The sequence below is a fragment of the Drosophila virilis genome, unplaced genomic scaffold (genome assembly GCF_030788295.1).
Source record: "Drosophila virilis strain 15010-1051.87 unplaced genomic scaffold, Dvir_AGI_RSII-ME tig00002291, whole genome shotgun sequence".
Classification (NCBI taxonomy): Eukaryota; Metazoa; Arthropoda; class Insecta; order Diptera; family Drosophilidae; genus Drosophila; species Drosophila virilis.
In genome coordinates, this window is record NW_027212908.1 from 11011 (window position 1) to 27760 (window position 16750).

Below are 16750 nucleotides of genomic sequence, written 5' to 3' on the forward strand. Positions count from 1 at the left end.
CCTGATTAACTGGAGTCGCCATGTTGACCAGCGCTGATCTAGGTACCACAAATTCGAGTCCAAAGTTCGCAGGAGCAGCCGTCGCCAGATTGATCGCCACTGTGCTGGATATTGGAGTCTGAATTGCTGCAAACGTGCTAGCCGCTGTCGTCTGGTAGTATGCATCAGATAATAGCTTCTTGCAGCATATCTTCTGATTCTCAATCTTTGTTGCAGTTGCCGTTCGATCAGACGCCATTGACGTGGAAGCTGCTCTGGTCGAGTTGTCTGATTTGAGCGCTGAATGCACCTAAACGTAACCATGATAACGAGATCAGTAAATCCTTCGCCATTTTGCACATCTGGTATGCCGTCAATTGTGTGCCTCACAGACAAGCTGATAGCCGACGCCGTATTGGTTGCCTGTGCTGTTGTTGTGTTTGTGTGGGTGCTCGTCGTTGGAGAAATGCCCATTGCGCTGCGGTTGGCTGCTGCAGAGTTCGCTGGAAATATAAAAATACTCGTTATCGGCACGGCTTCTTGTTGGGCCGGTGGCATAGCGAAGTACGCTTGCCTTGCCAGACGTCTTGCTTGTAGTCGCTCTTCTAGCCGCTGTAGTGCCTGCTCTCTTTGCGCATATATTTGAGCATATATTTGTATCGACTCTTGATGTTCTCGAAGCATTTCCTGTCTATGTTGCTCTTCTCTTTGTTGCCTCTCTATTCTCCGCTGTGCGCGTTCTGCTTCTCGTTGTTCGGCGCGCTGTTGTTGATAGCTTCTTTGCCTACTAAGGCGCTCCAAAATGCTTTGCTGCAGAGCAGTTAGTGGCCGTTCAACAGATCTTCCATGTATAGGTCGGTGTGCCTCAATTTCTGCCATTCGTTGTTGAGCTTCTAGCAGCTGCTGCTCTTGCTGTCGCTGCACATGGGGCATATGTCTTTGTAGCATTCGGCTGTACCTCTCCCTAGTTAGCCGCTGCGGTACATATGGGTTGATTGCTAGGTCTTTAGCCAGGCAGTTGCTGTGATTCAAAAGGCGCTGCACATATTTGCTACATGCCTCATTGTAGACGTCATCTACACTTGCAACTTCCAGATCATTGCTTATGGTGCTATTGCGCACGTACCATGGTGCACCTGCGATCGATCTGAGAATTTTATTTTGCATAGTCTGTATGCGATCGATTTGTGTTTGACTTGCAAGCGGTCCCCAGACGGGCAATGTATATTGCCAAATTGGCGCGATGAGTTGTTTATAAATTATAACTTTTGTTTTGAGGGGTAGTTTGCTTGTGCTATCAATCAGCCATTGCATTTTTTTAAACCTCGTTCTCAATTTGTTAATTACAGCAGATATGTGTCTATTAAATTGCAGCTGTGTATCCAATTTTACACCGAGGTAAGTGTGCACCGTTTGGTTGAGTAGCGCTTGCCCGCCTATGTGTGCAGTTTGGGCATCTGTCTGCATTTGAAGCCTGCGCAAAGTGTGCATGACGTGCACCGTCTTGGTTGCGTTTATTGTTATACACCATTTAGTGGCCCAAGCAGACAAGACTTCGAGATACTCGTTCATTCGATTAACTGCATCTGTCTGCGTTCTGCCTACAGTTAGTATGACGGTATCGTCTGCATATGTTGCAAGCAATGTTTCTTTGCGGTACATATGCCTCACATATCCAGTTGTTGGACTTATTGGTCCTGGGATGGGCATGTCAGCTGTATATAGCGTATAAAGCACAGGACCAAGTACACTTCCTTGCGGCACTCCAGCCGCAATTCGCTTAGTGCTAGATCGGATTCCCCCGCTGCATTCTACCATGAATGTTCTCTCGGCGAGGTAGTGGCTAACTACATTGTATGTAGCATACGGCAGAATCATCCGTAGCTTATATCGTAGCCCATCATGCCATACTCGATCAAAGGCCTCTTGGATATCCATATATGTAGCAGCACAGTACTGGTTCCTTTCATATGCTTCGAGTATAAATTGCGTGACTCGGCCAATCTGCTGGTCTGCTCCGTGTTCGCTGCGAAAGCCAAATTGATGCTTTGGAATAGCATGTTTTTTGACTTTCCGTATGCTCGTTGACACACGCACTAGACCAACATTCAAATTGCACCAATCCGCACCTGCATAGCAGGAGGGGGGGTGCAGCTAGTGTTGGTATTCTTTATTCAACATTAATATTTGACATATTTTAATTGAATTTTTTAGCGCCTACATTTTAACATTTCTGTTAACTTACAATTTAACATTATGTTATTTACAGGCACATATTAGCAAGTCCCATCACTAGGACAATTTAACATTAAAAAGGTAAACAAGTTTTCCGCTGTTAACAGGCACAGCTTTTAGCTATTGTGTCTTTCAAAGGTAAGTTAAATTTGAATTTAATTTTAATAATCTTATATTTATGCTGCATGGTCTTCTTTTCAGGTTTCCTTCGTGCTGCATTTGTTGGAGAAGGTGGACGATGTGCATATTTGCACTCTTCAGAAGGCGCTAAACGATATAGCCAATTTGATCATAACGACTGCTTCGAAGTGTGAGTAGTTGATCTTTGTTTGAATTAGTGGATTATAAACATGCAATCCTTGCATCTCAGCCGTTGTTACCGGTCAGATAAGTAGCGGCTGCTACCACCATGTCGTCTGTTGGTCAACCAGCGGAATATATTTTGCAGCCTGATTAACTGGAGTCGCCATGTTGACCAGCGCTGATCTAGGTACCACAAATTCGAGTCCAAAGTTCGCAGGAGCAGCCGTCGCCAGATTGATCGCCACTGTGCTGGATATTGGAGTCTGAATTGCTGCAAACGTGCTAGCCGCTGTCGTCTGGTAGTATGCATCAGATAATAGCTTCTTGCAGCATATCTTCTGATTCTCAATCTTTGTTGCAGTTGCCGTTCGATCAGACGCCATTGACGTGGAAGCTGCTCTGGTCGAGTTGTCTGATTTGAGCGCTGAATGCACCTAAACGTAACCATGATAACGAGATCAGTAAATCCTTCGCCATTTTGCACATCTGGTATGCCGTCAATTGTGTGCCTCACAGACAAGCTGATAGCCGACGCCGTATTGGTTGCCTGTGCTGTTGTTGTGTTTGTGTGGGTGCTCGTCGTTGGAGAAATGCCCATTGCGCTGCGGTTGGCTGCTGCAGAGTTCGCTGGAAATATAAAAATACTCGTTATCGGCACGGCTTCTTGTTGGGCCGGTGGCATAGCTTTTAGTTGTTCGTCTGGTTGGCCGACCGGGCGCTGTCCGCAAACACGTCCGCTCGCCACGACCGCCACAGAGAGATTTTTATTGTTGCTCATTTCTACATATAGTTTTGCAAACAGAAATTTTAGAACATTTATGGGAGCACTTAAAACTATGCAACGATCTCCAGTTTGCAAGGTGGAGAGGGACATGACGGGGGAGATACATTTAACATTTAATCTCGACTGACCTACATTTAAACATAACATAACATAACAGACTCTGTTCGATTAACATTATTGTCGTAGGTCAGTTCGCTGGGGGAAATTTATGCACGATCAGTTGGCAATGCTGTCGTGTGAATGGCAAGAATAACATAAGTATCAATTGGGCACGCTAAGTACATGTGAGTGGACAAAAATTTAAATTTTAACAATTTTATGGCTAAATAATCTAATTAATTAATTTATTTTATATCGCACCGCCTTACGATGCGCTGGCCGTCTGCCTCTGGCCTTGCGGTGGACAATTGGCCTCCACCTGGTACCTGGCCGGCTTATTGTCGCATAAATTTGCAATTTGCATTGCGTGATGGCTGCCGCTACCTCTGTTGGAAGTTGCATCGCTTTGGAAGGGCATAACTTCAGCTGCTGGAGCGGATGACTGGCAATGAGCAACACCATCCACACACCCAGGATGCATGGATAGCGGATCGCCGTGTTATCGCGCCTGTTTTTGCCCGAGGGCGGAGTGATATGCAGCCTGCGCTGCATCATTTTTGCACGTACGGGTGGCGCTGTGTCTGGCCACTCGGCGTCGAGTGGATGACGTTTCGCCGGCTTCCGTGTGTGCTGAGCAGGCCGCTGACGCATTCGCTGGTCCATTTGTGCAGGTAAGTGGATGCATGGCATTTTTTGGAATTTGCATTTTTTAACTTTTCTGTTTTTATTGCAGGTACGGCGTCTGCTGGGCTGGATAGATGGCGTCTGGGTAGTCATCCTACGCCTGCATCTTCGTCGCCGCTCCAATTTGGCAGTTTGTGCCATTTTCAGCTGGATTTGGTGGCATTTATTTGCCGTAGTGACCACCGTCGTGCGGTGCGTGTTGTGCAGATGCATGCCCGGCTGGGCATTCTGCTCAATTTGGAGTCGCTGCGTCTGGCCAAGGGAGGCCGTTTTGACCACAATGTCCCATTGCTGGAGAAGCTGCTGCCCCTTAAGGACTGGATGATCAATAAGGGGCTGCTTTTTAGTGCCAAGGGAGTCCAGTGAAGACGCCGTCGACTGATGCTGTTGTGTCTGCCTGTACTCAGGTACAGATTGTGCATTTTGAGCCTCGTGCTTGAGCCCGAAGGTGGGCGTGGCGGCTGCCGTCGGCTGCTGTTGCACGTTCGGCTGCAGATTTGGCGGGCGTTGCTGGTGACCATAGGAGGCATTGGAGGCTCCTATTGACCATCGCTGCTGTGCTTGCTGCCCCCATAGACGAGGCTGCAGATTTTGCGGCTGCTGCTGGTGCCCAAATGAGGGCGTGGTGGATGCCGTCGGCTGTTGCTGCGTGCTCAGCTGTCCCCATAGGACGGACCGAGGATTTTGCGGCTGCTCCTGGTGTCCATAGGCGGCACTGGAGGCTCGTATTGACCTTTGCTGCTGGTTCTGCTGCCCCCATAGACGAGGCTGCGGATTATGCAGCTGCTGCTGGTGACCATAGGCGGCACTGGAGGCTCCTATTGACCAGCGCTGCTGGTTCTGCTGCCCCCATAGGAGAGGCTGCGGATTTAGCGGCTGCTGCTGGTGCCCAAATGAGGGCGTGGTGGATGCCGTCGGCTGTTGCTGCATGCTCGGCTGTCCCCATAGCACGGACTGAGGATTTTGCGGCTGCTGCTGGTATCCATAGGAGGCATTGGAGGCTCCTATAGACCACCGCTGCTGTGCTTGCTGCCCCCATAGACGAGGCTGCAGATTTTGCGGCTGCTGCTGGTGCCCAGAGGAGGGCGTGGTGGATGCCGTCGGCTGTTGCTGCATGCTCGGCTGTCCCCATAGCACGGACTGAGGATTTTGCGGCTGCTGCTGGTGACCATAGGCGGCACTGGAGGCTCCAATTGACCATCGCTGCTGTTCTTGCTGCTCCCATAGGAGAGGCTGCGGATTTTGCGGCTGCTGCTGGTGCCCAAATAAGGGCGTGGTGGATGCCGTCGGCTGCTGCTTCGCCGAATGGAGTTGCTGGTGCTGTGGATGCCCTTCAGGCCGCTGGATAGGCCAATATTGGGTAAGTGAAGTCTGGAATGTATTCAGATTTGAATTAGAGTTTATGTCCGTGGTCGAGTCCGAATTTGTCAGTTTGTATTGTTCTGTCCGACAGTGCTCGCTGTCAGTTAGTGGTTGCTTGGCTTCGTAATTATTACCTAGTTGCATCATACCCTGCAACAGGTTCTCAAGCATAAGTTTTTCGTGCGGGTCCGTATTATCTACGTCCCGTACAAGTTTTTTCTCCAAGACGTTGAAGATATGTTCGACTAGTGGGTCAGCTGGCTGCAGATTGTCAATTTCTAGGTCATCAGTCAGTTGATTTTGTTGCACATTGTGCATGAGTGTCTGTTGAGTAGTTGGTAGTTGAACTTTGTTGTCTTTTGGTGTCCATTCTAAGTTGGACACCTGAGTAGACTGCCAATTAGTTTTGGGCACGCTATATTTATTTTTACTACGCGCTATAGGTGCGCGTAGCAGCGTGTGCCCTCTATATTGTTTGACATATGATTTGCCTTTTTGGCTACGGCTGCGTGGGGGAGTATCATGTTGATTATGAGTAAATAATTCATTTAAAAATTCGATTGCATCCTCAGAGTTGAAATTAAATTCAAACTCCAAGGCAGCTTGCATATCATTATATATATGATTGTTTATTTCGTCGATAGATTCTGTATATTCTTGATAGCGTTTTTTAATATTCGCCTTATTAGTGGGCTGGCCGATAGCCAGTTGTTGATCATTGGCATAATTGCCGATGTTTGCAAAGTTAAACGCAGGTAGCCGATTACCTTGTTTTAAGGGATAGGTTGCGGCTCTGCCTGTTTCTAAATTAGTGACTGTTTGTTTGTTCCGAGAGTTTTTTGTGTACTCCCTCACTCGCTGGCCGTTTATCATAGTGTCTCTTGTATTACTCATTTCGAGTATCATTGGCGTCTGAGGAGCTACTAGCCGTTAGACTAGCTAGCATCCTAGTGGCTGTTCCGTGCAATTTGGTTGCAGGATATGCATTAATATTATTTTTGGCCACTATTTTCAAAAGTAGTGCAACTACTTGGTCCAATTTCGTGGTCATTTGCATAATAGCAGCCATGTTGCTATTTAAAGCATCAATGGCTGCATTATTGACCGGCTCTTGGCTTTCTTTTTGTTGCCGTTGCTTGTTTTTCTGTTGCTTTTGCTGCTGCTGCTGCTGATGATGACTAGCGCCTGTTGTGTTTGAAGCATTCGCTGCTCCTGATTGATTTTTCTGGCGCTCTTCCTCTTGTTCCATCTGAAGCTTCTTCTGAAACTTGAGTAGGTGTTGCATGGCCGGATTATGCATCCGACCTGTATTGACTCGCCCGCTGGTCACCTGACTATAAGTCATCGTCGAGTTGGCAACGTTTCTTTGCATCTTCTGGTTCTTCTGCTGCTGATGTTGTTGTCGGTCCTGATTGGACACCACGTTTTGCGTTCCATGTTGACGCTTATTGACTGATGGCTGCTTGTGCTCGTGCTGGATGGGCATGACTCGTGCCCGGTTTGCTGATAGCCTAGCTCGCTCATCTTTAAAAGCTTTGCAGCCTTTATAATTGGCTACATGCTGGCCCTGACAATTGGCGCACTTTGAAGGCTCGCCTCTTGTCTTGGAGCATGTCGTGGTCGGGTGTCCTTGCCCGCATTTAAGGCATACAAATGGTCGTCGGCAATAGTTTTTACTATGCCCGTATGCCTGGCAACGGTGGCACTGAACAGGATCAGTGCGCTTCCGCTGCCTCTCCACTTTGATTTCCTGGCTGCCAAGTTGTTTCAATTCCAGTATCTTAGTGTTGTTCTCATTTTTCACTAGCTCAATTTCGAACGTATTGATCGGTTTGGCAGTGAAGCGTTGTTTTATCACGCCCACATACCTAACCTCATGCCCCAATCTTCGCAACTCCATGCGTACCCAGTCGCATGGAGTTGTGTGGTGTAAATGGCGAATAATGATTCTAAATCCGCGCTCATTGCGCATTTGATGGGTGTGCCGGTGAACATTAGAGGCATTTTTTTTTTTTTTTTTTTTTCCGAGCACAATATATGTCAGCAGTGGAATGAAATTCCTCCGTGACTTGTTTTATTCTTTTCCATTACTTTCACTTTAGCAACATATAAGAACATTATTTGGCAACATTGTATCCTAACTCTATAAACATGTTGTTAGACACATAGAATGTGTCTGTATTGAACTTACGTACTAAATACAATAAATACTTATACTAAAATACTAAAAGACTAAAAGTACTAATTCCCTAATAATACTAAATTGCTTTAACAACTTAAAACTGTCAGTGTGGCAACACTGCATAGGTGGCAACGCTACGCAATATACAGTTAGATTTGACTACATGTGCTCTGCATATACATTTTTTTCCCCGTCGCAACGTGGAAATCGAAAACTTTTTAACAGAGGTAAGTCGCATTTTTGCAAAAATTAATTTCTTAACATATAACTAATTATAAATATTTCTTTTTACAGATTTATGTCGAAATTGCTATCAGATTTGATAATTGCGCTCAGAGGTCGCGCTTTTCTATGCGCCAGGCGCCGCCAGCCATGTACAGGCCGCCACACAGGCGCCGACGCATTCATTTGCTGATGCGCAATAAGCCTCGCATGGGCATTTGACCGCATCCGACGACGCCTCCGCTGGCTTATTGGATTGTGCTGCCGCTTCTTATGGACACCACTATGCAGACAGGAGTCGCTGCATATAAAAGTGTCGTGCACATGGTGTGCATTTTGGATTCCATATGGGCCACGCTCAGTCGGCCAGTTTGGACTTCTTCGAGGCCGGAGCATGGCCATTGACCATTGCAGCTCCGTCTGCAGGGGCGCCCGCACGAGTTCCGCGTGTGCTGGGAGGCAGGTACGTGCTTTTTTCCTACATTGCGGAGTCCGTCTAAATTGCCTTTTTCGTTTTTCAGGTATGGCTGCTGTGAAAAACATCGGATATGGCCCAGCCACAGCCAGTGCCTCCTGGCCGATACGCTGCTGCTGCCACTGCCGCTTGTCAGGCAGCAGCTCATCTTGGAGCGGCCCTTGCAGTCGCCTCCGAATTGACGCCATTTGGTAAGTGCATCTACGTTTTGCAGGCAGCATTAAATTCTCAACCTTTCGCTTTTTAAGTTGAGTGCATCCGAGCACAATATATGTCAGCAGTGGAATGAAATTCCTCCGTGACTTGTTTTATTCTTTTCCATTACTTTCACTTTAGCAACATATAAGAACATTATTTGGCAACATTGTATCCTAACTCTATAAACATGTTGTTAGACACATAGAATGTGTCTGTATTGAACTTACGTACTAAATACAATAAATACTTATACTAAAATACTAAAAGACTAAAAGTACTAATTCCCTAATAATACTAAATTGCTTTAACAACTTAAAACTGTCAGTGTGGCAACACTGCATAGGTGGCAACGCTACGCAATATACAGTTAGATTTGACTACATGTGCTCTGCATATACATTTTTTTCCCCGTCGCAACGTGGAAATCGAAAACTTTTTAACAGAGGTAAGTCGCATTTTTGCAAAAATTAATTTCTTAACATATAACTAATTATAAATATTTCTTTTTACAGATTTATGTCGAAATTGCTATCAGATTTGATAATTGCGCTCAGAGGTCGCGCTTTTCTATGCGCCAGGCGCCGCCAGCCATGTACAGGCCGCCACACAGGCGCCGACGCATTCATTTGCTGATGCGCAATAAGCCTCGCATGGGCATTTGACCGCATCCGACGACGCCTCCGCTGGCTTATTGGATTGTGCTGCCGCTTCTTATGGACACCACTATGCAGACAGGAGTCGCTGCATATAAAAGTGTCGTGCACATGGTGTGCATTTTGGATTCCATATGGGCCACGCTCAGTCGGCCAGTTTGGACTTCTTCGAGGCCGGAGCATGGCCATTGACCATTGCAGCTCCGTCTGCAGGGGCGCCCGCACGAGTTCCGCGTGTGCTGGGAGGCAGGTACGTGCTTTTTTCCTACATTGCGGAGTCCGTCTAAATTGCCTTTTTCGTTTTTCAGGTATGGCTGCTGTGAAAAACATCGGATATGGCCCAGCCACAGCCAGTGCCTCCTGGCCGATACGCTGCTGCTGCCACTGCCGCTTGTCAGGCAGCAGCTCATCTTGGAGCGGCCCTTGCAGTCGCCTCCGAATTGACGCCATTTGGTAAGTGCATCTACGTTTTGCAGGCAGCATTAAATTCTCAACCTTTCGCTTTACAGGCGTCGATTGTCGTTGCTGCAAATCATGCTCGGTCATCGATGGCGGCCGTGATGGCCCAGGCTGCCCCCGCACAGGCACCAGCTGCATTTCCAGCTTCTCAGGGGGGCCAGGCTCCATCAGCTGCTGCGTCGTTGGACATCTGTCAACCAGGCGCTCCACAATGAGCCCAGGCAAATCCAGTGGCAACTGCACGGAATTTGTATTGTTTTGCCGCCGCTCAGGAAGCGAATCAGGCTGCAGTTGCTGCTGCATCGTTGGATGGACATAGTTATGCCACCGCGGAGAAAGCGGGCCGGGCTCAGTCTCAGGCTGCAACGAGGGATGTAGATCGTTTTGCCGCCGCAGGGAGAGCGGGCCAGGCTGTACTATATAGACCAGCGAGGGATATAAGTTATTTTGCCGCCGCATGGAGAGCGGGCCAGGCTGTACTGAGTGTACCAACGAGGGATTCAATTCAGCCTTCTTCTGCAGGTAAGTTGACAAGAACAATTCAAATTCATCATTATCAAAATCACTATCATTATCATTGTTTACATTGTTAGTATTAGTAGCATTTGTATTGTTAGTGCTGCTGCCGCATAGCCGTTGGCCATGCTGCATTTGCAGCTCATTTGTATTCAGCTGCACTGACTCATTGTCTGCGAGCCGCTGCTGCATTTCAATATGAATATTATTTCCTGCAATAATGAGCGCTTCATCCATCTCCTGTCCCAGTGCCTGCTCCAACATATCAAGGCTGCGCTCTAGTTGCAATTCATCGGTATCTATAGCCGATTGTATTATGGCCCCTGGGGCCGGCTCTGCCGTCCGTATTAGTTCCTGATGCTGCCGCTGCAGGTGTTCGTGCTGCAGCTCAGGTAGAATTAGCCATTGTATCTGTGGTGGCTGGTTGTCGATTAGCAGCATTAAGTTTTCGCGAGTTATTGTGCCCGCTTTAAGTTTGCGACGAAGCATGTTTATTGTGCATTCATCAAAGCGTTTTGGTGGCCCCATAGCTCGCCTCTGTTCCCACTCGGCAAGCATAGCGGCCCTCCTTTCAGCCTCTTGCTCATCTTCTTCTAGCTGCAGCAGCGTTGGCAACCTCTCCTCAGCTACCTCTCTCTGCTGTGTTAACTGCTGCTGCCGTAGTGGCGCCATGCATCTATCCAATTGCTCCGTGTACCTGGGCCTTAGTAGCCGCACTGGTATAAATGGCTCTAGTATCAGTTTCCGAGCTTCAATGTTCGGATGACAGCTTAGTGACTTCGCAAATCTATCGCTAGCCAACTGATATACTTCATCTACGCTTTTTATCCCATACGTATCCCTCAACGTCTGATTCCTTGTATACCAACTGGCATTCATGCATGCCCGCAAGATTTTATTCTGCATTGTTTCTATCCTTTTTATTTGCGAATTTGATACCAGTGCTCCCCATACAGGAAGCGCATATTGCCATATAGGTGCGATCAGCTGCTTATATACCACAGCCTTGCAATTTCTAGCTAGCCTACTATTTTTTCCCAGCAACCAGTCCAGCTTTTTGTGTACTCCACGCAGCCTTATGCAAAGCTGAGTTATGTGTATATTCAGTGTCAGTTTTCTATCCAATACTAAGCCCAAGTATCGGTGCCGCCCGTTATTTTCGATCGTTTGTCCATTTATCATTGGACACAGCCTTACTAGTGTTGCATCCAGCCTCCGCGTGCTAAACATTACATGCGCTGTTTTGCTACTATTTATCTTTATGCACCATTTCTCTGCCCAACGCATCAAATGTATTAAGTATTTTTCATTTAGATTCACTGCCTCCAATATATTTTGGGATGCACACATAACTATTGTGTCATCAGCATATGTTGATAGCTGCATCTTATTGGGTTCGAACGATGCATATTCTTTCATTACAAGTCTAGGTAGTGGCATGTCTGAAGAAAATATTGTATATAGTATAGGCCCGAGCACACTGCCCTGGGGTACGCCTGCACACACTTTTCCAGGCCTTGACTTTATGCCGTCGTTGCATTTTACAATAAATATTCGCTCAGCCAAGTAGCTTTCCAGCACGTTGTACAGTGCAAGTGGTAGCAATTTTATTAATTTTACTAATAGCCCAGCGTGCCATACACGGTCAAACGCTTCGCTGATATCAATAAATACAGCCGAGCAATATTGTCGCTTCTCGTAAGCATTCAATATATATTGAGTCACACGGGCCAGCTGCTGCTCGGTACCATGGTCTTTTCTGAACCCAAATTGGTGGCTTGGTATAGCATTTGCAAACTCTTTGCATTCGAATAGCCTATTCAGCAGCAGTTTCTCAAACAATTTTGAGAAACCTGCTAGTAGACTAATTGGTCTATATGACGATATCTCTCCTGTACTTTTACCAGGCTTTAATATCATACTGATCTCTGCACATTTCCATTGCCTAGGAAAAAACCCATACCTCAATATACAATTGAATATAAGTACTAAGTATATAACCGCCTTCTCAGGCAACGATTTAATAACCCTATTGTCAATATTGTCCATGCCAGGAGACTTATTTAACTCTAGCATATCTATCTCTAGCATAGTCTCGCTAACACTTATCGGACGAAATGGCAGAACGGACATATTATCTGTATTCTCTTCGAATTGCTCCAGCTTTTTTCGCTTTAGCTCTAATAGCTCATCTGCAATCAGGTTACGCACAACCTGTGTATTTGTCAGATTTGGTGTGAAGCGTTTCTCCAAATGACATGCAAACGCTTCAGCCTTCTCCTCATTACTTCGTGTCCACGTTATATTGCCGTTTCTCCTACAACTACTGCCACTAGCTATCTCTAACTTTAGCGGCCAATTTGGTTGCGGCTGCCTTTTCAAATTATTTGTTAGCCTCCATAATTTTTGCATTTTATAGCGATCCTGAACATCAATCTGCTTCAATAACTCATTCATAGTATTCACTTTTGACAGACATAGCTCTTTCTTTAGCCGATTTTGTACTTGTCTATACATTTTTCTTGCATTCGGACAACGCAAAAGCATTAATTGCCTTTTATATACCTGCTTCATCTTTATCAGTCCTCGTAAGTGCCCATTAAGCCTATATTGTCCGCTATTCGTTCGTCGGTACAGTTTATCCTGCCCATGCCGTTGTTCTCGTATTGAGTCTGCTGCTGCCTCATATATATTCTTATTTAGGATGTCAACAGCGTCCTCTATATCGGCGCCTGATCTTATCTCAATGTTTAGCAATATGCGTCGATTTAAGTACTCTTGGAACTTTTTTATGTTCGCATTCACTGGCAGCAATATTTTACGATTTCCTTTCATCATATTAGCAACATTTAGCCCTTCTATGCCCATTTCAATATGAACAGGCAAGTGGTCCGAATCTAAGTCTGTCGTCGTATACGTTCTTAGTCGCGCATTTTGTAGTCCGCCATATACGGCAAAGTCAATTGCCGACGGCATTTTCCGCCTGTCATATGGATAGTGAGTGGCACCGCCGGTAGCTAGGATATTATAGCGCCTATTCTTGTGTACGCTATCCATTAGCGCCTTCCCGCGTTTGCATCCTCGTATATTGCCCCACCAGGTATGCTTAGCGTTCCAATCCCCACATAGCATAAAGCCAGATGAGCCATTGCATCCATCGTCTATGTGTTTGAATAGCCTGCTAAATTGCTCTGAAGACCATTTAGGCTGTGGTGGGCAGTATATAGCTGCAATTATTATTCTATTTTTATTCCTCTCGCTACTCATCAAGGCAATTGGAGCACACTGCATAAAATTTTCCGATATTGGCTGCAAAGCGATATGCTTAATATCATTTTTAACTAAGATTGCTACACCTCCACTTTTGTAGTTATCTGGATGGGTAGCAAAGTATGTGAGGTACCCATTAATCTTCAAAACATTCGAGCTAATAATTGTATTTGCGCTAGTATTAATACGAGTCTCTATTATCATCATTATATCAATTTTGTGGCGTTGGATAAACAGTTCTAATTCTAGTAACTTATTCCCCACCCCTGCAGCATTCCAGTAGGCAATCCTAAAGGGGCTGCCTACCTGATTGCCGCTATATGCATCTAAGTTGCTATTAGTGGTAGAAGTTGTATTCAAATTATTAGGGCTACTATTCAGATTATTCATTATTATTCGTGTCATTGGCTTCATACATAGTGTGGCTGCCTGCCATTTGACAATCGCTATCAATAGGTCTATTTTCTACAATGGTACTATTCTGTATAGGCATGGGCATATGTAATGGTTGGGCATTTTTAAACGTATTGGCGACAAATTTAAATAATACATTTAGTAAATTATCAATCTTTTTACCCATCTCCTCGACGATATTGGCGTTCCGCTCCAACGCTCTCATAAGCGGACAATCAATCTGCGGAGTTTGGTGTTGCTGCTGTTGTTGTGATTGCTCGTTGTGTGTTGGCACCTGTACAATTCGCGTGGGCTGTTGTTGTTGTTGTTGGGTTTGTTGACTTGGGAAGCGCTGCTGTTGGTTTTGGATACGCTGCTGCTGGTTTTGGTTGCGCTGCTGCTGCTGAGGATGGCGCTGCTCTTGATGGCGCTGCTGGATTTGGCGATAGTGTTCCTGTTGCTGCCACGGATGTTGTTGTTGCTGCCGTTTTTGCTGCTGCTCCGTACGAAGCTGCTCCTGTAGCTTTTCAAGATGCCTTGATGCAGGATTACGGATTTTAACACCACCAACACCACGGGCTACTTGGCTGTATGTCCTACTTTTTGTGTTTGGATTTGTATTCGGGTTTGATATCTGCTGAGACGCCTGCTGCCGTATTGGAGACTCCGGCTGACGTTGCTGCTGCTTTGGAGGCTTTTGTTGCACCGTACCGTTGACTTGCATATTGTTCGGCAGCCGTTGCTGTTGTACGTTTCGTTGTCGCTGTATGTTATCATCGTTGCATTGCTGTTGTTGCTGATTTACTACTTGTTGCCGTTGTTGTTGTTGCTGTTGCTGCTGTTGCTGTACGAGCATATTGACTGTATTTCGTTGCTGCTGCTGTTGCTGCTTTTTTTGTTGCCGGCCACGAATACGATTTATGTTTATTAAACTTTGCGCATGTTTGAATACAGCGCATCCTTTGTAACTGGCAATGTGCCCCTCTCCACAGTTGGCGCATTTAGCAATTGTGTCCCTATCCTTGGCACACATTGTTGTTGGGTGCTCACCGGCACATTTAAGGCAGACAAATGGCCGACGGCAATAGTTTTTGCTGTGACCAAATGCCTGACACCTATGACACTGTACTGGGTCAGCACTTTTATGTTGTCTTTCCACAGCGACATGCTGATTACCTAATTCGTTTAATTTACATATTTTTGTATGACCACCATCCACTCTTGGCTCAATCTCTATTTCAAATATGTTCAATGGCTTGCCACTAAATCGATGCTTCATGACGTTAACGTATCTGACAACATAACCCAATTCTCCCAATTGGGTACGCAACCAGTCGCATGGAGTCGAACTGTGCAAATGTTTTAATATAACCCTGTAGCCACGCTCACTTCTCGGCTGGTGTGTGTGCATAGGTATATTTTCTGTATTTAATAAGCCCAATATGGCGTTATATGTGCTGAAATCTTTACATTGTACTCTAATCCCATCACCCTGGGTACATTTTGTTGTAAATTTATTGACGCCCTGTGCGTTATTTAATTTCTCCATTAGTGGCTGAATTTCTTTTACATTGGGCACAAAAAGTGTTGGAATTTTAATACTTTGACCTAACTGCGGTTGCGCTTCCTGAACTTCACTAGCTACCTGCTTGCCGCCTATTTGCTGCTCTGTTGCTTCATCATCCGAAATAATTACCTCCGAATATCCATCACTACTGGTGTTGGCATCAATGTCCATGTTCATGTTGCCTTCCTCCCCACCGGGCATGGCATTTTTGGCTAAATTATTTTTTGGTCTTGCAATATTGTATAATCTAACAATAGGCTGCAAGTTAGATTGCATTGCATTTTGCAAATTATTAGGGCCAAGAGAGCTAGCAGCGCGCATTACTTTACGCTGCTGCTTCATTGGCATAGTCACTCTACGCTTAGCGCCATTTATTTTTGCCGCCATTGTCACCTTAGCAGCATCACGCAAGCGACCACTTGTTGTTCCTGTTGCACATTCACTTAGCGTTGGCGCCAATTTTTGCGCGTCACCTGTGTTGGTATTGGTTGCTATTGTCAGCGTAGGCGTTGACATTTGCAAAGATGGCGGAACATTGCCTTCTAGGTTAGCTATGACATTTGCGCTAGTGGTTGTTCTTGTACTTGTTGTAGTTGCTGCCCCTGTTGACTCAGGCAGAAATGGCGGATCATTTAGCGGCACTTCTGCCGCGAGAATTGGCGTCTGTTGCTGTTGTTGCACTTGCTGGCAAGTAGATCCTGTAGTTGTTGTTGCTGCTCCCACCGCTCTTCTCTCAATTCCAACTATAGCATTTGTCCAGTTAGTGTCCTCATCGCTATCACAGAACATATGAGAAAGCGCCGTCTCAGAGAATGCTGAGGTAGCACTTTCGCAAGTTAAGATAGTCTCATCAGAAATATCACCCTGTATTTCACTTCTCTCTGTTGTGCGCTTCACATTTTCACCTGCACTTGTATTAGTGACGCCAGCGGCTGCCATATTTGCCGGCACATAACCAAGACGTTTGGCCTCATTATGCACACGATTTATATCCTCAGATTGCACCTGCACAATCCCAGGATCTCTATTTAGCCACTCCTCAGAGGGCTTTCCACTTTTATTTGCATTGTGTTCCATATTTACTAGTTGATTCGATAGCGCATTTCCATTTTATATGCGCACAATATATATTTTATATGCCGAGTATGTGTGTTTGTGTGCCACATAAATTGCACTTGCACTGTACGAGCGCAATGTCTTTATTTGATTTTAATTTCTTTTTGGTTTGGTTTTGGTTTAATTGACTTTTTATTTATTTATTTTATTTTATTTTATTTATTTTTTTTTTTTGTTTTAAATAGATGAGTGCGTCCGAGCGCAATCAAGCCTTTCGGTTTTTTTTTATTTATTTAAGTTAATTTAAGTTTTT

The 16750-nt window shown here is 45.6% G+C and overlaps 2 protein-coding genes across 7 annotated transcripts; one reads left to right on the plus strand and one right to left on the minus strand.

The window, feature by feature from the left end:
• Positions 1–2615: 2615 nt before the first annotated feature.
• LOC138911721 (involucrin-like) lies at positions 2616–6932 on the minus strand. Its single transcript, XM_070211104.1, has 4 exons — positions 6477–6932; positions 4183–5299; positions 3032–3144; positions 2616–2951 (listed from the first exon to the last, which is right to left on the minus strand). The coding sequence occupies exons 1-4, from the start codon at positions 6930–6932 to the stop codon at positions 2616–2618; spliced, it is 2022 nt and encodes a 673-aa protein (XP_070067205.1).
• Positions 4725–16701, plus strand: LOC138911725 (uncharacterized). 6 transcript variants are annotated; one of them, XR_011417381.1, is made up of 7 exons: positions 5109–5444; positions 7736–7855; positions 7923–8968; positions 9036–9426; positions 9485–9629; positions 9686–10157; positions 16683–16701. XR_011417381.1 is itself a non-coding variant. In XM_070211108.1 (5 exons), the coding sequence occupies exons 3-5, from the start codon at positions 8399–8401 to the stop codon at positions 9062–9064; spliced, it is 267 nt and encodes an 88-aa protein (XP_070067209.1). In that variant the 5' UTR covers positions 4725–5444; positions 7736–7855; positions 7923–8398; the 3' UTR covers positions 9065–9648. The 6 variants fall into 6 exon arrangements, 2 of the variants coding, with proteins under 2 accessions (XP_070067209.1, XP_070067210.1); XR_011417380.1 differs by having other exon boundaries at positions 9036–9629; XR_011417383.1 differs by lacking the exons at positions 9686–10157; positions 16683–16701 and having other exon boundaries at positions 7923–8313; positions 8372–8516; positions 8849–8968; positions 9036–9648.
• The last annotated feature ends 49 nt before the right edge of the window (positions 16702–16750 follow it).

Bases quoted from the DNA above. Each gene is read 5' to 3' on its own strand.
- LOC138911721 (XM_070211104.1), bottom strand. From the start codon at position 6,932: ATGCCCATCCAGCACGAGCACAAGCAGCCATCAGTCAATAAGCGTCAA. The intron at 3,145-4,182 runs GTAGGATGACTA...TTATATTTCCAG, and splicing joins GCGGCGACGAAGATGCAGGC to CGAACTCTGCAGCAGCCAAC. The intron at 2,952-3,031 runs GTGAGGCACACA...GGTTACGTTTAG, and splicing joins CGTCGGCTATCAGCTTGTCT to GTGCATTCAGCGCTCAAATC.
- LOC138911725 (XM_070211108.1), top strand. From the start codon at position 8,399: ATGGCCCAGCCACAGCCAGTGCCTCCTGGCCGATACGCTGCTGCTGCC. The intron at 8,517-8,848 runs GTAAGTGCATCT...TAAAACTGTCAG, and splicing joins CTCCGAATTGACGCCATTTG to TGTGGCAACACTGCATAGGT. The intron at 8,969-9,035 runs GTAAGTCGCATT...TTCTTTTTACAG, and splicing joins TCGAAAACTTTTTAACAGAG to ATTTATGTCGAAATTGCTAT.